The sequence below is a fragment of the Xyrauchen texanus genome, chromosome 8 (assembly GCF_025860055.1).
Source record: "Xyrauchen texanus isolate HMW12.3.18 chromosome 8, RBS_HiC_50CHRs, whole genome shotgun sequence".
Taxonomy (NCBI): domain Eukaryota; kingdom Metazoa; phylum Chordata; class Actinopteri; order Cypriniformes; family Catostomidae; genus Xyrauchen; species Xyrauchen texanus.
In genome coordinates, this window is record NC_068283.1 from 13,892,195 (window position 1) to 13,915,632 (window position 23,438).

The 23,438-nt window shown below is 37.4% G+C and overlaps 4 protein-coding genes across 4 annotated transcripts in view; 1 reads left to right on the forward strand and 3 right to left on the reverse strand.

Moving 5' to 3' along the window:
* Nucleotides 1–312: 312 nt before the first annotated feature.
* On the forward strand, nt 313–1,012 carry LOC127648054 (hemoglobin subunit beta-like). The gene is made up of 3 exons (XM_052132645.1): nt 313–442; nt 533–755; nt 865–1,012. Exons 1-3 carry the CDS (start codon nt 351–353, stop codon nt 991–993), a joined length of 444 nt encoding a protein of 147 aa, XP_051988605.1. The 5' UTR covers nt 313–350; the 3' UTR covers nt 994–1,012.
* Nucleotides 1,013–3,929: 2,917 nt separating this feature from the next.
* On the reverse strand, nt 3,930–4,726 carry LOC127648057 (hemoglobin embryonic subunit alpha). The gene is made up of 3 exons (XM_052132648.1): nt 4,510–4,726; nt 4,222–4,429; nt 3,930–4,129 (listed from the first exon to the last, which is right to left on the reverse strand). The coding sequence occupies exons 1-3, from the start codon at nt 4,602–4,604 to the stop codon at nt 4,001–4,003; spliced, it is 432 nt and encodes a 143-aa protein (XP_051988608.1). The 5' UTR covers nt 4,605–4,726; the 3' UTR covers nt 3,930–4,000.
* A 4,386-nt stretch (nt 4,727–9,112) lies between these two features.
* LOC127648056 (hemoglobin subunit alpha-2-like) lies at nt 9,113–10,361 on the reverse strand. The gene is made up of 3 exons (XM_052132647.1): nt 9,743–10,361; nt 9,444–9,651; nt 9,113–9,287 (listed from the first exon to the last, which is right to left on the reverse strand). The coding sequence occupies exons 1-3, from the start codon at nt 9,835–9,837 to the stop codon at nt 9,159–9,161; spliced, it is 432 nt and encodes a 143-aa protein (XP_051988607.1). The 5' UTR covers nt 9,838–10,361; the 3' UTR covers nt 9,113–9,158.
* A 1,654-nt stretch (nt 10,362–12,015) lies between these two features.
* Nucleotides 12,016–23,438, reverse strand: part of LOC127648058 (KN motif and ankyrin repeat domain-containing protein 2-like) — a 38,818-nt gene continuing 27,395 nt past the window's right edge. Inside the window, 4 exon segments of the mRNA XM_052132649.1 lie at nt 12,016–14,328; nt 14,436–14,534; nt 16,078–16,278; nt 16,719–16,861. Coding sequence (XP_051988609.1) covers nt 14,272–14,328; nt 14,436–14,534; nt 16,078–16,278; nt 16,719–16,861 — 500 coding nt within the window. The 3' untranslated portion in view covers nt 12,016–14,271.

Here is a 23,438-nt window from a genome sequence, read left to right on the forward strand (position 1 = left end):
GTTCAAATGTTTTGTTTGGGTGTTATGCGCAGCTTCTGTTGCGCATTGACATTTCTGCATATAGGAGACTGTTTTAACACTTTAACTGTTTAATTTGCCATTCCTAAAGATCAGAGTGCGTTGAGGATGCTACAAGACAAATGTAAAAAAAAAAAAAAAAACATAGCTGATAGCTGATAAGCATATTCTGGACTGACGTGACTAAACCAACCCACAAACCTGTCACCCTGTAGCCTGTAAATGGGTGGGGTAGTGAAAAGCATTTAAAAGTTCCCCATTCAAACTCCCTGTTCACTGGACTCTTAAGCTTCTGTTTAAGACACTTAGTCTGAACAACACAAGCCTACAACATGGTTGAGTGGACAGAGTTTGAGCGGAACACCATCCAGGACATCTTCTCCAAGATGAACTACGATGTCACTGGCCAACAAGCTCTGGCAAGGTAGTGAATTCTGGCAATTACACGAACTTTAGTGAACATATGTTGCTTCGATACTTTGGTTTAAGAAAGTAACTCATTTCCTTCTCCTAGATGTCTTGTTGTGTACCCCTGGACCCAGCGGTACTTCGGTAAATTTGGAAACCTGTACAACGCCGCTGCTATCATGGGAAACCCCATGGTTGCGGCTCACGGTGCCGTTGTCCTTAACGGCCTCGACAGAGCTGTGAAGAACATGGACGACATCAAAGGCACCTATGCCGAGCTAAGTGTGCTGCACTCCGAGAAGCTCCATGTAGATCCTGACAACTTCAAGGTAATTTGACGCCCACATTTCATATCCTGCAAATAAGTTTTCTTAGTAAGTCCTGTTCTTTGAATTGGCTTCTCATATCTATAAAACATCTCACTCTGTCCTCCCTCAGCTTTTGGCTGACTGCTTAACCGTCGTTGTTGCTGCTCAAATGGGAGCCTCATTCACACCTGCAGTCCAGGCCGCTTTCCAGAAGTTCCTCGCTGTTGTGGTCTCCTCCCTGGGAAGACAGTACCACTAGAGGCTAAATATGCTTTGACTGATACACCACCTATCTTGTTTCAACAAAAGAATCTGTTCTTCAGAGTGAAAGCAAATAAATGTTTCAGTATTCAACATTCAGTGTATTTTGTGTTCTTTTCTATTGAAATGTCTTTATGGGGTTGTTGCAGCTGCAGACACTTTTTATTTGAAAACAAAACATTTGTATAAACTGTTGCTTACACATCAGTTATTAGTTGAAACATATACAAAGCTAACTATGAACTAATACGATCACCTCTTCGTCTAATCTTAAAATGATATTGATTTATGCCACAATAATACCAGGCTGGCTTAGAATAGGCTACAACTAAAATAACTTTATATGTCATTATTTCACATGCTTCTCAAACGAACAGACGAATGTGAGGCCAATGCGAAGGGTCGCTCTATCTTCCATTTCTATAGATAAAACACGTTCTTTATTAATTCATTTGTATCCACTTAATATATATATTAAATATATGCTGGAATACAACAATGCCTTTTTAGAGGGGTAACAAGGTTGATTTACAGGTCATGCCTTTAAGGCAAGTGACCTTGCAAGGTTTTTATTATAAACAGATACAAATGCATCAACACATATTCACATTTACATTTATGCATTTGGCAGACGCTTTTATCCAAAGCGACTTACAGTGCAATTATTACAGGGACAATTCCCCCAGAGCAACCTGGAGTTAGAACCAGTGACCATCTGATTAACAGCCCTGTGCTTTAGCCACTACACCACCACCAACCTATGGTAATACTGGTCGATACTTTAGGTTTGCATGCACGCTACTGACGTACATTACAAATTGTATAGGCCATAGATCAAAGAGGAGACATTCTTGAAACGATTATGACGTCAAGATGGCGTTCTTTGATGGTATAAGAGAGATGATTCATATAGTCTGAGCACACGATTTCTAAAAAAACATTAAGAGTAAGAAATAAAGATGACATTTCTCAAACTGGGAAGTCTCTAACAGGACTCAATGTCTGTAACTGTTTTGTTTTTGTCTTTTTTTCGTTATGAGTCTCTAATATGATAATATTATACATAGAAGATTCACATCTGCTACATATTAAATCATTTAAAATCTTCTATCACTAAACTGTGTAAGCTGATGTCAAGTACAACGATTTATTGGTGTAATCAAATCTAAATTTTCAAAATAATTGTCATAAAATAGTTTTATAAATTATTTTATATATTGTATATATTGTATTATTATTATTATTAATAATAATAATAATAATAATAATAATAATAATAATAATTTTGCCTATTTTTACGCATTTCACTTTCATTACAAAATTCCATCAAATTAAATTGTGTAATTTTTCTAACAATATGAATTCAAGTTATAACATTTACATTTTTTAAATTAAAGTTTATTAAAGATTACTCAATTCAATTTGATAGAATTTTGTTATGGAATTAAAAAAATGCGTGACTCTTGAAATAATTTTCCTGCAGTTGCTGCATTCACCAAATAGTATTTTCTTTTATATTAATTTTGTTTACTAATTTTGGACGTTCTACACCTCATTATTTTTACTAATTTATTCCGTTTTTTCTAATTTATTTAGATTATGTGCATTATTTAAAAATGAATCGTTTCAGATGGAAATGTCTTATGCAATTGCAGCAGCAATCCTTAAATCGTACAAATTCACTGAAATCATGTTAAGTGTGGCCTTTATCAAATTCAACAAGATAGTCTGCGAATTCACATGAGAGTACATGTTCTGCTGTTTAACGTTTAACATCAAAGCCAGACGTGACGTCAGTTATACTTTCTTGCCTCAAGATATTTTTGTCTTGGAAATGCTTTATATATTTTTTAAACAGACTTAGAACGTCTGCTGTCACCTCAAAGGGTGCTGGCTATATGTGATAGTGATTTCACCTATATACTTTGAACTTCTCTACGAATACAGACCACATAAATAAGAAGGGCAATGCAAAGACTGTACATTCTCAGAAAGCTGAATAGCCTTTATGTTAACAAAAATGTTCTTGAAATGGTCTATACAAGTCTTGTAGAGAGTATCGTGACCTGAGGTAAAACATTACATGTTGGTATGGAAATCTGGGGGCCAGTCACAAGAATGAACAAGAAGTGAATATAACAAGTCAAATCTTTGCAAACCCTCAAAGGAAGATGCATGAAATAAATAATTCAAAGACTAGGAAAGCAACACTGACAGTGAATGATCCGTTACACTCTCTATTTAACGAATTGAACAATTGCCAAAAGGAATGCTCTATAGAGCCACTAAGAGTATCTTTAAGAGATCTTTTATTCCATCTTCAAGCGTTTTATTGAATAATTGCCATTATTTTTATTATCTGTACTTTTTATGCTATTGTTATTTAATTAGCGGAATGTATTGCCCTTTAATGTATTTGGCATATTGAATCGTGTTTATTTTATTTGATATTTGGTGGTATGAGGTGGAGCAGGCTACTGAATGTGGGGGGCCAAAGACAAATTTCCATGACAGAGCAAAAAAGAGTCAATTCAGTTCTTTTTAACGACAGTTGCACAAATGCATGCTGTTTAAATAATATGCTATTTATTATGTATGATATTATTCATAGATTTGCAGACATCGCTTATGAAAGTGAAAGAATATCTTTAAAAGGCTTGAGAGAAAATGTTGCGATAGGGCCTATGCTTATTCATTGATTTATTCATTTTAAACACCAGACGTCAAATTATAGGCTCAGGCCCACAGTGTAGCATGTATTCAAATGTTGTATGGTATCTTGCTATAGAAGCCAAACATTGTGAAATAGAAATTGCAATTCCATGGAAGTGTGAACACCCCTGTTTAAATCATACTTCACTGACACCCATATGTTTTGCAAAAGGTATGCATCAAAGACATGAAGTCAAGTTCAGATTTTTCATGATCATTTTATTGCATCATCATAAGACATGATCTTGCTGGCATTCGACTGACGCATCTGAAGTGATCGCACTAGCGAGTGTTCATCGGTACTTCTCAGCCAGAGCCAAAGCCAAGGCAGAGAGGAACTTGTCCATAGACACATGAGCCTCTGGAGTGAATTCGTTGGGGAACATGATAGCCAGAACCACGAGTATGTTGTGGGACAAAATCTACAGAGGAAAAATAGAAAACAAATAAGGTTACCTCGGCCAAGAAAATATAACTGAAAAACAAAGACAGGATACACGTTCAGTTCACTTGCCTTGAAGTTGGCAGGGTCAACCCGCAGCTGGAAAGCATGCAGCTCGCTGAGGTTTAGGAGCCCACCAGTGAGGTCATCGATTTTGCCGACAGCCTCTCCAACGCCACCCATTACAACCGACCCGTGCTTCCTCACAGGGGCCGAGCCGGGGCTCAGGTCCTTCCAGTGAGAGAAGTAGGTTTTGGTCTGGGGATAGACCACCAACATCCTGGGCAGACACAATGAAATACATTTTAGATAGATGCCGGATAAAAATCATTAAATGAGAGACATTAGAAATGAACTTACCTAGAAAGAGCATCCTGACCAATATCATCAGCCTTTCCTGAGATCTTGGCCCAAAGAGCTTTGACGGCAGCTTTGTCTTTGGCAGTGAGACTCATTGTGGAAGGATGACTTTGCAGCAAACTTCTGTGAGCTAACAGCAAAAGGATTGGCTTTTTATACTGTGGCTAGGCATAAGATAAAGCCAAAGACCCTCCTTGAAACCCCAAAGTTGACTTATTCTGGGCCATTGCCAGTGATGCATCATGTTCCACCTTATCTCCTGATTTTTTTTTTTTTTTTTTTTTTTTTAAAGAAGGCTTAGCTGTTTTTATTGTTTCCTCTACATGAATATACTGACAAAAGTGGTAATTTGCAATTGTACCTCAAGGATCTACTTTATCTAACGCATTCAGGTTACTTTCGTTGGTGGGACCTCGTTTTTTGGGGTAAATTTAGTCCGAATAAATAACACTTTGGACTTTGATAAAGCTCGTTATGTTACCACGTAAAACACATTTTTGGTCTCTTGACAAAACCTTTGTTATAGTGAAGTAGTGAATCTATTGAACAGCATATAAAAACGCGGTATTACCAAAAACGACAGAAAATGACGTTGTTTACCTCCGCGTTCACCTAAAGAGACAAAAATGTATTTTTTGTTCTCAGAGGAAGTAAACACCTTTAAAGGTACACAATATGTCCTCACCTCATGATACAATGATGTACCCAAAACAAGTCATAATGTTTAACCAGAGGCACAAATGAAAAAGAAAAGAAAAAAAATGTCCTCTGTTAGTGTAAATTTGGAAAATAAGCACTGAACAAATGTCCTATATATATATATATATATATATATATATATATATATATATATATATATATATTTTTTTTTTTACTTTTTAGAAATGTATAAGGGTTCAATTAGAAATAGTTACAATTGCAGATTACCACTTTTTAAACTGTAAACCAGTGGTTCTCAACCAGGGTCCCGGGACCCCACTAGGGGGCCTCAGCACACCTCAGCACTTCCAAGGGGTCTCAAGATGACGTCAAATTAATTTAAAATCAGAATTATTAAAACAATTAAAATGCTAAATAATACTTTAAGATGTATGCCCACAAATTATAAACAGACTCTTTCTGAAACTTCTACAATCAAAAATGATCCACGATTATTTATCTTAATCAGACACGTCTAGTTTCGGGTGTAAACGACATTTAAGTAATTGTTTTAGAAAAATACAAAACACAAATATATAGCACTTAACACTCTTGATCAGTGTGTTTTGTTTAAACTTAAAATATTTGCTTGGTTTTGTTCGATGATCTTACATTTACTTTTACATTCGCTTGTTAATTCAACATGGTTTAATTCTGGCCACGCCTTGTTGAGGAAATGTGTGTTTTATCATTGCATTTGCCTGTTTGTAAAGAAGTTTCTTAGGCGGTGTCACTCACTGTATAGATTATTCTGGTACACAGCAGCTTTTTTGTGGCATACTAGTTGTGTCGAAAATAAATACAAATAAGCTTTTATCCATTATGCAACAACAGTCATGTTGCTAGGAGTATCTGGTCCAATTCCACTGGTTTATTTCTAACTTAGCCAAAAACAGCTGAACCCAGTCAAATAAACTCTGCAGATCTCCGGGAACTGGATCAAGCATGACAGCGTTACATGATGCTGTAGAACTGTTTGCTGGCGACAGACCAGATCAGTTGTTCAAGTCCGAGACATTATTGGCACAGTAAAGTTCCTCGTGTTAACACACTGATAAGTATAAAGTGCACAGCTAATTTACAGATTGGATGAACGTCATGATATCAAGAAAACCTCTATAACAGAGCGTGCTGCACTCCGAGAAGCTTCACGTGGATCCGGACAACTTCAGGGAGGGAAAGAGGCGGAGTTCATGTCACATGGTCTTTCTTTCAAATCTCAACAAGATACATTCCATGTTTAACACTATGTTTGTAATGCCATACTAACAAAGGCTACTAGGCCTACTCCCAACATAGGAATGCAGTATGCAGTACGCACTATTTAGTATGCAACAGACAGTACTTTAGTAGCTTATAACGAAGGAGACGCGAAAAACGTGCTTGTTCAACACTTGTTCTGACGTCCCCTTTTAAAATAAATTCTTGACCTTTTTTAGTTCTCTGTTCCATGTGCTGACCAGAGGAATCTGAATGTGTAAGCAATACTTTGCGTTTGGTAGAGATCTTAGATTACCAGAGTGATTAATGGATAAGAAATGGCCATTTGCTGTGTCTACGACCTGCCTGTTTCAGCACTGGACAGCTCCACACACAACCTGTTTGATGATCCCAAATACTCAGCAGTTAGCAACACAGACTGCCTGAATTAGGTAGACATACCTACGAGCCGAAGTGAGTGCTGTTACTCATTTGGATGACACTTATTTGAAACATTTTGGAAGTTTGCATAGCCATTTTTTCCATCTAACCTCTGATCTGATTTTACAGTGTACTGGATATGGACACCAAACAATGGACAATTAGTTTTGCATAGCTTCCAAACAAACATACCATATTTACCAATCACCACTGGCCTGCAGATGTTAATTTATAAAATGAAAAACAGACATTGAGGTAACACTTAAAAAGCATACTGTAAATTAAATGTTTTAAGAGATGCTGTCTTGTCATGTCATTAGCTATTTCTCTTTTTAATGTTATAAAAGACTTAATAACCTTATCATCTACCTCATTTGCTAAGAATGAGCCAATACAAGGTTCTGAAAACATGAAAGGTCATTGATACACCTTATTGTAATAGAAGATTAAAAGGGTTAATAGGTTTGAATACTAAGTAATTACATTGGGTTTGCAAAAGTTTTGAACACTTAACAGTAACGTCATCATCTTTAGTTTTAGAGCTGTTTGAACTGAATATTTAGTTAGAAGATTAGCAAATTTACCTGTCGTCTGGACGAACATGCTGTCAAGTTGTGGATTCTGCAAATATGCATTTTGCATGCAGTACAGTAAGACAATTTGTGCAAGTGGCGGTCGCGGAGAAGTAACTGCTATGTCAGCCTTTAAGAATGGTTAACCAGATAAGAAACCTCCTATCTGAAAATCTCTTACAATCTTGGCACAGTACAGTATGTCTAATTCTGCAAAGCAATCTTTCCCCACCCCTTTCTAATAAGTCAAGAAGATGGAAAAACAAGATAGTTTTGGGCTATTTGTGGATTCCTTGCAACTGTAAAGCAGGCTAATGTACACACAAAATATTGCAATACTATTTGAAGAATTAAAACATTCAAAACTAGCTTGGGTCCGTGCATGGACTTTCACTCCAAAAAATATTTTAGCCGTCTTTTTTTTAATTTGTTTTATTTTTTTTTTAGATTTACGCACTTCAATTTCATAACAAAAATTAATTGTGTAATGTTTCACAAAATTAAAATAGTATAACAAACTTATATTTAGTATAAAACATAATAAATTGGCATTTAATTCACAGACTGCCTGGGTGTGATAAAACATCTGACATTAGTATAATAGTTATAATACATTTTAATTTGAAAGATTATCCAATTGAAATTTTGTTATGAAAATGAAATGGGTAAATCTTAAGATTTACAGAGTGCATTCTTAGAAATAAAAATGGAATAACTAAAATAAGACAAGAACAGAATGTTATTGTTTTGTTATGTGAGCATGAGGAAAATGAACTAAATTGTCTGACTGAACTGATTGCATAATCTTATAAACTAAAGCAGCAGTTTTGAGCATCTGAAATGACTTTGGACCCTGCAATGATGTCACACTCTGTGGGCACTGTTTTTAATAAATAACACTAGTACAAATAACACAACAAACAGTAATATACAAATGCTAGAATGCAGCGTTTGTATGCGCACGAATGAAAGTGAATGGAGCGCAAGGTCTAGTGTGACCGCACTTTAATACATTTCTTTATTTACATTTAGACATACAGGAGAGAAACCTAATAGGTTGAGTATTTAACATAAGAAACTTAACAGCTAAATAATGCAAACAGTTGTAGCTAATTGTAGCACGTGGATCTATTGTGCAAAATAATAAATAAAGAGGAGAAATGTTTCCTCTAATATCAGCTGTGTCCTTCCTTTAATGAACTATTTTAACAGATGTAAACAACTGGGGTACTTAAGCCAAATCGGAGAAAACAAGCTCCATATTTTACATTTCAGTAATATCATGCTTTCTGCCAAGATTCAGCATTTGTGGAGGGGCTCTTTAGAAAAAAGATTTACTGATCGGACTAAAGATACAGTGCTATTAAAATACAGCATATACACCCTCCTGAAAGCAACACAATCACAGTCTGAAAATGTTTCATTCTCCAGCAGTTTAAGATAAAACTAAATCTGCAATGTATAATAAATGAATGCATTGCATTGCATTGCATTTCATGTCAGTACTGAGGACCACAGTTTGTTTTAACCCAGGAAACATTGCTTTTTTAACAGCATTGAGGAATTTTTGCATTTGAAAACGTTTACAAATGCAGTTTAGCGAGAATGGTAAATTACTGTCCTATCTGTCACATGTGTTTTGGTGCACAGACACAAAAAGGAGATTGCTTGATTTCATGTATATCATTTTATTATTTTCATCCTCTTAAGGCGAGTACAATGAATACAGAGTCCACTTTAGCGGTACTTCTCAGCGAGGGCCAGGCTGACCAGAGCGAGGAACTTGTCCACAGAAACATGCACTTCAGGAGTGAAGTCTTTAGGAAACATCATGGCGAGCACCACAAGGATATTGTGATTGATGATCTGACGACAAAACAAAAGTTCCCATTTTATGGTTGCAGTTCACACACGATATCTGATATCAAAACAATGTTTTTTTCTAAAGTCTAGACTATATGCAATGGTGTAAATAGATACAATTGTGTAAATTCAAATAAATGTATTTTCAACAAAACATACCTTGAAGTTAGCGGGGTCGACGCGCAGCATGTAGGCGTGCAGCTCGCTGAGGGTGAGCAGACCGGCCTTGAGATCATCAATCAGATCCACAGCGGTCAGGACCCCCTTCATTACTGTCAGCCCATGTTTTCTCACATTGGGTGAGCCAGCGCTCAGGTCTGCCCAGTGGGAGAAGTAAGTCTTCGTTTGAGGGTAAACTGACAGAGTCCTAAAAGGATTTGAAAAGGAGGAGATAGAAGTTACAAGATCCCCAAATGTCATAAATATCCATTATTGATCGAAACTTAAACAAATGTTACCTTGACAGGGCCTCGTTGCCAATGTCCTCAGCCTGAGGGGCAACTTTGCCAAAGAAGGTCTTCACCGTCTCTTTGTCTTTTGCAGAAAGACTCATGGTTAATGAGGTTGCTGTTGACAGTGTGCCAAAAAAAACTCAAGCAATCTGGTGTTTTGGCAGGGCTTTTTAAAGCTGAGCAAGACACTGTTTTGAATACAAAGTTTAACTCCACCTCCCCAAGTTGTGGACTACTGAAAAGAAAAAGTGGGGGGCAGGGCATTGGGAGGGGCCTTGTATCTAATAAGATAAGCAAAACACAGCTGACTGTTTCATTGTCAATCATAAGAGCATTTTAAGCATTTTTTATTCAAACTTTTTAGAACAAAACTATGAGACAAGCGTCCATTTGAGTGCACTTGTTAGAAGGCATGATTGCCAAGCCTTTTATGAAGCACATGGTTTCATTTATTCATTACTTTTATTTTGTAATTTTTTTGAGGGGTCTTTTCATTTGACTTATCTAAGAGATAAATTATTTAAGCTTTAACGCACTGCAAAAATCCATAAATTATCATAAGTATTAATACATCAAGTAATGAAATGGACTATATATTCTGTATGTTGTGTGTGTGTGTGTGTGCACCTTAAAGTTCAAGGCATCAACACATTAAGACAAGCTACTAAGAAAATTATTTTTTGTGTGTAAACCAAACTTGGGTTGAGTCTTTCAAATGAATGGAATAGTTTAATAGTTCAATAGTTACTGAACTAAAAAAAGAAGAAAAAAAACTAAACATAAAAACAACAACAACTGTAGATTATTCAAAAAGAAAATAATATTGAAAATTTGGGTCTTCGTAAATTTAGCGTATCAAGAATTTGGTCAGGATGATAATGCAATTATTAATACATTCATTCCAAGTCTTTGTTTCCCATGATAATCCCCAAATATGTGTTTACATAGTGTCTAGTATATAGCATTTCAGTCAAAGTCTTAATAAAAACCTTCACAAAAACCTGAATATTTGGACATGAAAAAAGATATGCTGTGCATGCATGATGAACGATTAATATACACTTCTTGTCTGCATAAAATATATACATAACAGAACAATATGTGTATGTTATTCAAGATAGCAAGGCTCTGCCTATTTGTGTGTGGAGATAGTTTGACCAAGAATAAATACAATGAAAAACACAACAGACCAAATCTAAACCACTAGACCTCCAAATAGACAGAAAATATTAGCATGAGAAAAGTCTTCACATTTACTCATATTTTATACCTGAGGTTTTGAAACTCTGCATTCAAATATGAGTCACATTACGGGTCACTCATGGGCATGTTTTCAGCTATAAGAGGCTTGAGATCTCTCGGACCTAAACAGAAAGACTGCTTGCACACACCCGATGGCACTAAAATCACTTATTTCAAGAATGATGCCGTGATTTGTAATCATAAATTGGCATTTAATTCACAGACTGCCTGGGTGCGATAAAACATCTGACATTAATATTTTTACCAAACAAGCCTTTATTTCTGTAGAGAAAAGGGCTGGATATCAAACCTTATCTACAGAAAACATGAACGGGGTTTATCAAGTTTAGCTGGAGTTCCCACCCATGGCTGGCACTGATCCTGTTTACAACGAATTTGACAAGGGTAGTACTTCCTGCTTTTTGCTGAACCATTTGGTAAATGGTTCTTCTGAGGACCCAAGATGTCAAGATGTTTGATGATAAATAGGGTGTGGCTTAGATCATATGTGTTGTGTTAAAGGCAAGCTGCACTTGTACATGTCATTATCCATGTTGGTTGTAAACTTGCTCTTTTTTTAGATAAATTAGTACTTGGCGTTAATGTTTGTAAACCGCAAACAATGTAAACTGTTTTCTTGAAAGTGTTCCATTATTTCCCACATGTCCTAATTATGTAAAGATCTGACCATGGTCTTGACCAACTTTCAAGTGTTCAGTACACTTTGTGTAATGTGAGATTTGTGGATTTTTGATATTGTATGTAATTAATTGACATTTTTCACAGTTTGGAGAAAAAGTTGGAATAAGCCAACTCTGAATATAAAGTCTAAAATACTGGTTATGTAATGACACAAATTAGCAACTCTCATGATGTAAAAGTCTTTAAATTCATTGCATTGGTCTTCAAACTATTTTATTATTACGCACTCTGGCATATTAAAAGGAAAGTCTGCAAGTTGGACCAATTTCTTTTCTAAATGGCCTCCAGTAATCCCATATTGCTTGCACGTTAAAGAAATACCATGTACCATGCGACACATTTCCACTTATATAAATTTATTTTCTTTTTCAAAACGAGGAAAAAACAAACCAATTTCAATGTGAGCACTTCACGTAAAAGGTACATAGCAGGCAAATGTGCCAAAAGATACACAAAGGCTGTGAACAGATATTACACATGTAAAGCTATTCAAAGAGTGTTAAATAAATCAAATACAAAAGAGAATAAAATTAATTAGTGACTAAACTGGTTATGAGAAAGCACGTGTACAATGTGGGTAAACAAAACAAGTCAAAACAGTCCTTCAAATTAAAACAAAGCTCTTCCATTTAAAATGTTAAAACCACCAACTCGTGTGGTTAAACACGTCTACAAAAAATTCTATAGTATTTGCACTAAAACTTTGGAGATGACATATATTATTCTCATTTTTGGAAAACATCTTACATTCATCAGAGACAATTATGAGCTTTCTCGCCACATTCTGGACCCTAAAACCACCAGCCACTGAGCAAAAACATACTAAATCAAATGTTTAATAGTGCTCAGTGAAAATGTGCCAGTACCAAACTATGTGCATTTTACTGATACCTGACTCAGTCCACTCGCTAGACTCCATCAGGTCTCATCCACCAAATCTAGAAACTTCTACATGTAAAACTTGCGTACCTTCATATTACCTTCACTGGCTAAGTATCATTGCAACTAGCAATCTTATACACAAAGATTCCTGTATAACCTTTTTGAGATCTCTCTGAATTTATCTATAGGTTCATGTCTTTGGAGAGCCATCAGTCAATAAAGTTTCAATACATGTCATTGTCGACACTGAAGCACACTATAATAACCGCTGCAGTCTTTATATTTTCACAATAGAAACACCTTGAGGTCCTCAGGCTAAACAAAGTACGTCCTCAAGAGACTACACACTTTTGTAATACTGCACTGGTTGTGAAAGAATGTATGGTCCGATGCTGTCCATGATTTACACAAAAACAAGCCTACAAACGCTACAGCAGGTGGAAGTCTCACACTGTGCATCTATTCAATAAAAACACTAAAATACTGTTTTACTGCTTGTAAAAGATATAGCTATACAAATCTCCTAGAAAAGTGACCTAACCTCTAGGTTTCTCTCCGTAGGATGAGACAACTGCACTGTATAATTAAAGTTAGTATCATCATCACAAACTATCACTATGTAAAAGCTTTCAAATTGTATGTTTTGAAAACAGCTGGTGTGAAAACAGATACCTCTTGTCAAACTCTTATTTTACTGAGGATTGTAAAAACTTTGAAAGGACACTTGATCAAGATACATGATTTTGTAATTGTTTACACTACACTTTTACAAGTTCAATCAGTTGCTGTTTGACTAAGACTGGATGATTTGAATGTTAAACATAGCTGGCTAGTTAAAAGTAAATGCAATTACATCATTTAACTCTATAATGTAACACTTGCTACATCACAACAAATTATATTGCTTTCACACTCATTTTTGGTAATTCATACTTGAATCACATCTATTTAAATGATCTTTTCTTCTGCAGCTACCTGTGACCTGTGATCTGATGACTGAAAACTAAGATGTCATGTGGAAAAAGAAAGTTTTATACTGTCAAATTTGAACAGAATTTTGAAAAAAAAAAAACAACAGAAAAAGGCCAATGGTATCAAGTGCTATTTTTCTAAAAGAGTCTTAAGAGAGTCTTTTCAAGACCTGTAGGGGGGCCTGGGTAGTTCAGTGGTAAAAACGCTGGCTACCACCACTGGAGTTCGCGAGTTCGAATCCCAGAGTGTGCTGAGTGACTCCAGCCAGGTCTCCTTAGCAACCAAATTGGCCCGGTTGCTAGGGAGGGTAGAGACACATGGGATAACCTCCTCGAGGTCGCTATAATGTGGTTTGCTCTTGTTGGGGGCGTAGTGAGTTGGCCGTGGATGCCGCGGTGGATGGCGTGGGCCTCCACATGCGCTATATCTCCGTGGTAATATGCTCAACGAGCCACAGGATAAGATGTGCGGGTTGACAGTCTCAGACGTGGAGGCAGCTGAGATTCATCCTCCGCCATCTGGATTGAGGCGAGTCACTACGCCACCCCATGGACTTAGAGCAAAATCGGGGAAAAGTGGAGAAAATTCCCCCTAAAATTTTTTTACATGTAGGTACCTATACTGTACACATCTATACAGATAGACACAAAAACTCACATACACACACAGTGGAATGGACGAGGAACTTCTGCTGGAAGAGTTGACATCAAATTCATGAAATCCATTTGATTAAGGGGTCACTTCATTTCAGAGGTGGGAGGAGAAGATCCCAAAATTGGAGACTTTGGTGACACCTGTTGAAAAGGAAAAACTTGTTGACTGCACCAAAAACAAATTGAAACATGCAACACTTTGTGCTGAAGTCTGCCATTTGGCGGTAATATTTTTAAAGAGCACTTACAGGGGAAGGCGGCTTTGCAAAATTAAGGTGTGCATAAAGAAGCACAGCGATGTCATTTTGACTGGCCTCCAGGGCAATGGAGAGAGCAGTGCTGCCATCCTGTGGAACAGCAACAGAAAATTGACAATATGGTCATCAACCATAACAAACCTTTTTGTGAGAGCTAAATATACAGTGGGGTCCAAAAGTCTGATTCATCATTTAAACTTTTGAATTTTTCAGATGTATTAAAATATAAAATAATATATTTGTATAACATATTTTTTGGGTATTGTTACAAATTAAACTGCCTGCCCAAATCGTGCATACTCTAAATATATAGTTGGACTGCCTTTAGCATTTAGAATGGCGCTCATTGCATTGCATAGCATTGTTTCGACAACCTTATGCAATGTCACATCATTTATTTCAGTGGCACTATGCATAATGGGTGCATCACTTCATGCACTTCCCTTCTTTCCCTGACGCACCCATCTCTTTTGGAATAGGGTAAATCTGAACTCATCAGACCACATGACCTTTTCCATTGCTCCACAGTCCAATCTTTATGCTCCCTAGCAAACTGAAGTTGTTTTTTTCCGATCAGCTTCACTAACAAGTGGCGTTCTTGTGGCCACACAGTTGATAAATGCAAATCCTGCAAGTTCTCGTCACATTGTGCATGTGGAAATGCTCTTACTTTCGCTATTAAATATAGCTGTGAGTTCTACTGTTGATTTTTTGAAATTTTACTTCAAGAGTTTTAGTGATCTCCGATAAAGATCATTCAAGATTTTTTTCTGACCACATTTCTTCCACAAATCTGACGGTTCACTACTATCCTTCCAGGTTTTAATAATGCATTGGACAGTTCTTAACCCAATTCCAGTGATTTCAGAAATCTGTTTATCTTTTGTTGTTTTCTTTGCTTGATGCAGGCCAATAATTTGAACCTTCTGAAACACAGTAACAATCTTTTCCACAACCACGGCATATATCTTCCTACATGGCTGTTAAGAAATTAGAAGCTACACACTTCATCAGTTGGGGGTTAAAAGAATTGTTGCCAGCTGAAACATATTAATGACTGCAATAATGTTCAAATCATAGCCTCTTAAGTATCTGCTTATTTAAATCCAAATGGAGACTTTTTTCTTTTGGCCAGGCAGTGTATATTATCAGACAAATTAACCTGAATTTCTGCATTTCTTAGTAATAGGTATGACCCTCCTTCACTTTAATTACAACATGCACTAAAGCTGGCATGGACTCAAAATTGTTGAAAACCAGATGATTCATGTTATCCAGCATTCATCCTCATGCATTTGAGAATGTTATAAAGAGTGGATGTTAACATGATCAATGCCACAAATTTGCTTATTGATGACTGACCAAGAAATAGTGCTGAAACTTAAGTATTTATTATTCATTTTAAGTTACAAGTTTTCTTTTCAAAATGCTTTTTTTATTTCAACGTTTGAATCAGATTTAGCATCCTATATTTTCACTGTGGTCTCAGACTTCTGGACCTCACTGTATTTCAGTCAATGCACACAGTATAACCTCCTAACATGCACAATTGGCTGACATAGAAAAAAAGACAGAATTTAACAGATGCAATAACAATTATGGAATCAGGCTTGAGAAATGGAAAAATACACACATTGTCAGTAAGCGTAGCATCACAGCCTGGCACGGACAGCAGCTGGCGCACAATGTCCACATGCCCATGCTCACAGGCACACATGAGTGCTGTGGATCCATCATCATCACGCAGGTTGACCTGGGCTCCACAGGACAGTAGAGCTTTCACCATGTCCCCTCTGCCATGACTGACTGCCAGCATCAGCGCTGTCTGCCCTGCCTGCAACCCACAAATGCATAAGTGTAATGCAGATTAACATACAGATCTTATATTGACTGCTAGAAGAGTAATGCTCATTCAGACTGAGAGTATGAGCCCCTTCTGATTCCTGTGAAAAAAGGTCAGAGCTTCTCTTTTCCATATACTGCATCAATGTAGTTGTTTTACATAATTACATACAATGTATTGGGATTTTAAACCTGGTCCTCTTTAATGCTAAACAAAAACTGTACCATTGATTAGACCATCCCATCTTACACATAGTTGTCCAATTTGTGTTTTTTTCCCCTTAATTTTGGTCATGTCTTATCTTGCTTAGGGTACAAAGTGAGTCAGGAAAGGCACAGATAAAAAAAATATTTCATGATGTCCCTGATTACTGCCACATTTTGGATTTTTTTTCATAGTGAAGTATACTAGTTGACCAGAAGGAGGCACACCTGGCTGGCCTTGGCATTGACGTCGCCAGTGCGGAGCAGCTGTAGGACGGTTTGAAGGTCACATTCAGAATTGAAGGCAGCCAGAGCAGTCAACATGATCGCTGTGTAACCAGCCTTGTTCTGCTTGTCAGCATTACAAAGACCTGCGGAACAAGGACACAGCTGATAAAGGTACAGATATAGCTTTGTCTCATGCTAAAAATAAGTTACAGACATATTTTTGACACAGATACGTGCATGAAACACAAGAACACAAATACACTTCCAAATCACAAGCACTATTAAAATGGCTATATATATATATATAAAAACAATTGTAATATTAAAGGCAGACACTATAATTTTTTACTCTAAAATATGTTTTTCCCCAAATGAAATGAATGGTTCTTTTGAAAAACACTTAAAAAGTCTTGTCTGAAAGTTTAAACTAATTTTAAAAGTTTTAAAGCGATATGACATGAGGAATCATGTCATCATCTTTTGACATATAAGATGTCATTGTACTATAAAAACATACTGTAAGTTTCAGAACAGAAAACTTCCTCCAGAAACAGCTCGTTTGGAATTTGTGGAATTTGTGATGTCACAAGGGCCAAATCCATCTGCATATGACTGCCTCCAGCAAGACATCAATGGCTATTTTTCATTATTGCACCCTTGGCCCCACCCACTGGTGCTCAGTCTGTCACAGACGAAGAGGAGAGATCGGCCTGTCATGTAAGATTTATCTACAACAAAGGGGACTTACACAGAACATGAACTGGATGAACTGCTTTGACCGTTATCATGCATTTTGTGCCTTTTTAAAAGACGCAATGCTCAAGTTCTCTTTCATCATCTCGAGTTCTAGATCCACCTATGGAAGGGCATATGCACCTGACCTCTGCAGAGGCATCCAATTACACCAAGTCTGGCTCGACACAGGAGTGCATGTCCAATGTTCCCATAAGGCCGCCTCTTTACCTCAGGGCATAAAAGAACCTATACGAACTACTTTCCATAGTTGACATTCACTTTTCTCGACCTCTATACGGAATACTCACAGCTCGACTGGTTTTCACATTTGGCTCTCTCTTAACAGTCTGTAGAAGGACACATCTTTGTGCCAGGCGTGACTGCCAAAGGAGTTTTAGCTGAGTTTTCTGTTTTATTCAGCCTGCAAGCCACCCACGATCGCTGGCCTTCGTGTTTCTTTATGGTCCTGCCTTTCCTCGTAGCCATTTTCCCTGCATCCGACTGTGATTTCGGAGGATTACTGCTCAGAATATTTCTGCATTGTTACCACACACCATCCATCTCGAGGTGTGTGAGAAAGCGGCCCTCCAAAATGCTGCTGATCAGGAGAGGGATGTTTATGACGGGAAACTGCTGGGGCCGCTGCCTGGCCTGAGAAAACATCTCCTGCCCATCCTTCCTGCATGCGTGAAGCACATGAAGCACTATTGACCTTAAGCACGGTCTCGCCAGTTTGGAGGTGAAGGATATGGCCGCGCTCGGTATGGGTGACCCTCCCACCATCGATCCGTCAATAGCCAGACACCTAAACCCCTCACAGAGAGGTTTGCTTTCTTTTCATCCTCCCTAACAAAATGGACTGCTTCTCTGCCTCCATTTTTCAGCTCTCGCTGTTCAAGCTCTGAATGTGTCCTCCCTTCTTTCAGCCTACCAGGCTGAACTCAAGGAAGATATGGTTAAACATTTCGGAGAAGGGCTCCCCTTCACCGATGTTGTGCAAGGAATTTGTCATGGTCAAAGGCCTCATTCTTCATAATGCCCGTCAGGCTGTCCAAGCCTCTGGCCATGCTCTGGCTCTATCTGTCGCGGGTGAACGCGCACTGTAGCTGAATCTCCGGTCTGTTGACATTGAGAAGAGGCACACTGTGGGAGACCCAGTGGAAACTGGACAAGCTCTTTTTGGTCCGGCTGTGGTCCTAATGGAGTAGTGCTGTGATGACAAAAAGGAGGATGAGGCTTTTAAATTGTGCCTTTTCAGAAAATCTGCACCCCACCAGGCACCTGCTGTACGACCTGCGCAGTCTCCGACTACTGGGTGTTTTTACCACAACATTGCCTGACCTAAACCCCGGTAAAATGTCCTTTTCTGCTGCCACATCCAAGAAACCCCATCTGACTCCAAAAGAAAGTGGCTTGCCAAATGTACAGGTTCAGGGGGTTTTGAATCCTGGTTCCCAGGTTGTCAGCCCCATGGATACAAGTTCGGATTTTCCCATCCTTACTCCCAAAAGGAGGAAACTCTCATTCGGTGCTTAGAGGTCTGCACGGGCCTTAAAATGAAACCCGAACTGTACCAGAGACCATGTGGCCAGACAGTACCTGGTCCGAACGATACTTTCAGATTTTAAGACCAAACCCGGAATAATATCTGGAATAATATAAAACAATACAACGGTCCTCTTTATGCAACTTGTTTAGAATGTTGAATCTTTGAGACAACTGCGCTAAAAACAATCTAGATGCAGCGGAAAGAATGAAACAGAGCGCAGGCATCTCAACATGCATTTTTGAAAATGTTAAGTTCTTCTTAACTTGACATGGTGTTTACAATATGCCGGTCCTGCATGAGACGCTGAAGAAAAAGCGAGACGTGGTGCAAATGTCAAAGACATTTGTCCAGCATGTGTTTAAACAATGATAAAACAGAATAGACGCCTGCAAAAACACATTTGGTATAAATGGCCCCTAGCTCATCCGTTAACGTGTGTCTATCAGAGTGCGTGCGCAAAACAAGTTTGGTAAGCCTGTTTATTTTTTCATTAATTAAAAACACGAATCCAAAGTCCTACTTGAAAAACTGACCTAAACCCGGCCCGAAATCTGTCGGTTTCTTGAGTCCCATTGGGCCCGATCAGTTCCAGATCTCTAGGTCCTGACACAAAGGTTCCCATCCTTTGTTTAGTAGCATAGCTCCAGTTCAATGAGAATTTACACTGGAAAGAGACTCAATAGACACAACGTATGCACAACACCATTTCCATACTCTCAATAAAGGCTTCGGACAAAGTGTTTGAAAATATAAATTTTAAAGAATCGAGAAAATCAACTGATGAGAGTGAACAATTCTCAGCAGTCCCACATTCTGCCCCCAAGCTGTCCGCTAGATGGCACCATTGCATCAAAAATGAGCATGCTGCCCATGATTGCAGCCAAGTGCAATGCCCCAGTTCAGGTGGCAGGTGGGAACACTCACAAATCACATACAAGCTTGGCACACTGTGTCGGCTCCCGAGTGGGGGAGAGGCTTCAGTTTGCCACGAAACCCCGTTTTGGTGGTGTTATTTTTTCGTCGACAAATGAGATCTCTACTCAGTTTCTGGAAGAGGTCATTTCCTCTCTCTCAGAGAAAGGGGCAATTTGGGTAGTTCCCCCCAGACCAATGACAACAGTATTTCCATTATTTTCTCTTTCCAAAGAAGGGTGGTTCCCTGCACCCTATTTTGGATCTTGGAGTGTTAAACAGACATTTAAGAAAATACAATTTAAAAATGTTAACATACAACACTCTCTCTTGTTCAATAATACATCAATGCGATTGGTTCACATCAGTCGATCTGAAAGATGCTGTTTTTGAGGGGCTGCATGATCTAAGCCAATCAGAACATGGGGTGATTTCATTGCAGTCTTAAAGGGCCAGTTAGCTTAAATCCGATAATTTTAGACAGAGGGCCAGAGACAGAGTTGAGAGTTTGAGTCCACTTGTGAAAATGTTTAATTTTTCTAATTTAAATGTTTATTTTTCATTACATATGATATTATCAGCATAACAGTTTGAGTGAAAAATGTGTACAAAACACGATGATATATTCATGATCCTGCATCTTGAGAAAGTGATTTAATGAAAGAAATCCTGTCCTTTTGGACAAAATGAGTTAACACAGTTAATGTCACAAATTTGCTTATTTGATTACTGATCACAAAATTGTGTGGAATCTTAAATATTTCTTATATTTCTTATATCATTGCAATGATGTAATCACTAGTACGAAGCAACTGTGAGACAGGAGCAGGCTATATTTATTTATATTAAGTTTTTCGCACCTGTATTCCAATCTAAATCTTGATGTAATTCCTTCGTCATTATCAAGCAGCTTGTTTTCATCAACTGAATGGGAGACTAAAGTGTAGTCAAGGGCATATGCCGGTATATGCCGTATGCCGACCTAAAATAAGTGATGATACGTATGGCTGCCAGAACAACAAGTAGGCTTTTGACCCAGAACTTTCCATCTACTATAATGATTCTGCAGCACTAATGAGTGAAAAGAGTACAGAGAGTAACGCGCACAGAGCTGCGGATGCGGAGAGCAACTGATGGCACTGGCAAGACAGACAGTCTGACTAATCTGATCCACCAATCAGAACATTAATTTCAGACATGATTGGATATTTGATAAGCAATAATATTTTCCATTTCAGTAAGGGGCGGGATATTTCCAGCATCTGATACTGATGCACAAGCATCCCTGGAGTAACCATAATTTGTGCTGTTAATTTATTTAGCTGCTAAACATAAATACACTGGCGGCCAAAAGTTTGGAATAAATGTACAGATTTTGCTGTTTCAGAAGGGAATTGGTACTTTAATTCACCAAAGTGGCATTCAACTGATCACAAAGTAAAGTCAGGACATTTCTGATGTAAAAAACAGCCCATCACTATTTGAAAAAAGTCATTTTTTATCAAATGTAGACAGGCCCCATTTCCATAAACCATCACTCAAACACCTTATCCTTGAGTAAACATGCTAAATGTATAATTTGCAACTAGAACATCACTTGCCATTATATCAAACACAGTTGAAAGTTATTTGGTTCATTAAATGAAGCTTAACATTGTCTTTGTTTTTGAGTTGCCACAGTATGCAATAGACTGGCATGTCTGAAGGTCAATATTAGGTCAAAAATGGCAAAAAAGAAACAGCTTTCTCTAAAAACTCATCAGTCAATCATTGCTTTTAGGAATGAAGGCTATACAATGCTTGAAATTGCCAAAAAACTGAAGATTTCATACAAAGGTGCACACTACAATCTTCAAAGACAAAGGACAACTGACTCTAACAAGGACAGAAAGAGATGTGGAAGACCAGATGTAAAACTAAACAAGAGGATAAGTACATCAGAGACTCTAGTTTGATAAATAGACACCTCACATGTCCTCAGCTGACAGCTTCATTGAATTCTACCCGCTCAACACCAGTTTCATGTACAACAGTAAAGAGAAGACTCAGGGGTGCAGAAAAGAAAAAGCCACTTTTCTTACAGAAAAACAAAAAGAAAAGGTTAGAGTGGGCAAAGAAACAGACACTGGACAACAGATAATTGGAAAAGAGTGTTATGGATCTTAACCCCATTGAGCTTTTGTGGGATCCGCTAGACTGTAAGGTGTGTGTGAAGTGCCCGACAAGACGTGTGGGGTGAAATATCACCTGAGTATCTGGACAAATTGACAGCTAGAATAACAAGATCTGCAAAGCTGTCATTGATGCACGTGGAGGATTTTTTGGTTGAGAACTCTTTGTAGTTGTTTAAGAAGTTCTGAATTTTAAATTTTAATAGTAATTGTTCAAGTTATTAATGTCCTGACTTTACATTGTGATCAGTTGAATGCCCTTTGGTGAATAAAGTACCCATTTCTTTCCATAAGAGCAAAATCTGTACATTATTTCAAACTTTGTCCTTCAGTGTACATTTAAATGTAATGTATGCTATTAAACTTTGTGAAAATACTGCATGTTTTTGTGCAAGTGCTAGGTTTTGATGCTCTTCACAGATGCTGGACAACTGTGTCCCATAATTACATTTTTATTTATTTTTTTACTGCTGTCAGTTGCACCTTTTTCTCGTAATATCAGATAATTTCAATTATATTTCTAACTGAGAAAACAATTTCTCTGTACACAGAAAAGCACAGTATAGTACACATATAAAACAAATAACCATTCATTCTTATGTAGTCTATATGTGTTAATACAAGATAATATTTTAACGTGAACATTACTACACTCATATTAGCTATACAATTCTTAACAGTTTATTGCATATTATATATATGCATTAGTTTATTAATTAGAGTAATTATAAAGTAATAGCAATTCATAGTAGCCTAATAAAAGGAATAATAATGACACCTATTAATTTAAATACATATTTAACATCAAGTTACCATACCATGGTTCTTAGTAGTGTACTCTACACTATGTAGTAAGAAACTTACCCTGATATACATGTTCATGTGAGAATATAATTACAGCAGCTAATATTCTTTTTTTATGGAAAAAAAATATTTCTTACACATTTTACATATGTATTGTATATACAGTAAATGTAAATATAGACTGGGTGCATAATTTATGCCATTCATAAATTCACAGTATGCCAAACTCTTCAGACATTACTACACTATACGAGACTCGTGCTGCGTGAGCAAGCAATTCGCGCGTCACAAGCAGATCAACTATTTAGCCCTCGTTGGTGAATCGCACCTGCAAAATCCTAAAACTTTATTTCAAGGTTTAAATTATATTTTGAATAGATTTTTTAACCCCATGATCTGGAGTTGTTTTCGTTTTTAATCGTTTAATGTAATTTTGAGTGTGACGATGGTTTAAGGAGGGTGTACCTGTATGCTGGGTTGGAAATCTCAAGGATTAATAGTGGTGTTTTCTTTGTCAAACCAACATAGTTATGTATGTTCACATGAGAT

What these genes read in the sequence shown, in the direction of transcription:
- LOC127648057 (XM_052132648.1), bottom strand. Translation starts at nt 4,604, where the DNA reads ATGAGTCTCACTGCCAAAGACAAAGCTGCCGTCAAAGCTCTTTGGGCC. An exon ending in GGTCAGGATGCTCTTTCTAG is followed by an intron (nt 4,430 to 4,509) that starts GTAAGTTCATTT and finishes GTGTCTGCCCAG; the next exon opens with GATGTTGGTGGTCTATCCCC. An exon ending in TTGACCCTGCCAACTTCAAG is followed by an intron (nt 4,130 to 4,221) that starts GCAAGTGAACTG and finishes TTTCCTCTGTAG; the next exon opens with ATTTTGTCCCACAACATACT.
- LOC127648054 (XM_052132645.1), top strand. Translation starts at nt 351, where the DNA reads ATGGTTGAGTGGACAGAGTTTGAGCGGAACACCATCCAGGACATCTTC. An exon ending in GGCCAACAAGCTCTGGCAAG is followed by an intron (nt 443 to 532) that starts GTAGTGAATTCT and finishes TCCTTCTCCTAG; the next exon opens with ATGTCTTGTTGTGTACCCCT. An exon ending in TAGATCCTGACAACTTCAAG is followed by an intron (nt 756 to 864) that starts GTAATTTGACGC and finishes GTCCTCCCTCAG; the next exon opens with CTTTTGGCTGACTGCTTAAC.
- LOC127648056 (XM_052132647.1), bottom strand. Translation starts at nt 9,837, where the DNA reads ATGAGTCTTTCTGCAAAAGACAAAGAGACGGTGAAGACCTTCTTTGGC. An exon ending in GGCAACGAGGCCCTGTCAAG is followed by an intron (nt 9,652 to 9,742) that starts GTAACATTTGTT and finishes AAATCCTTTTAG; the next exon opens with GACTCTGTCAGTTTACCCTC. An exon ending in TCGACCCCGCTAACTTCAAG is followed by an intron (nt 9,288 to 9,443) that starts GTATGTTTTGTT and finishes TTTTGTCGTCAG; the next exon opens with ATCATCAATCACAATATCCT.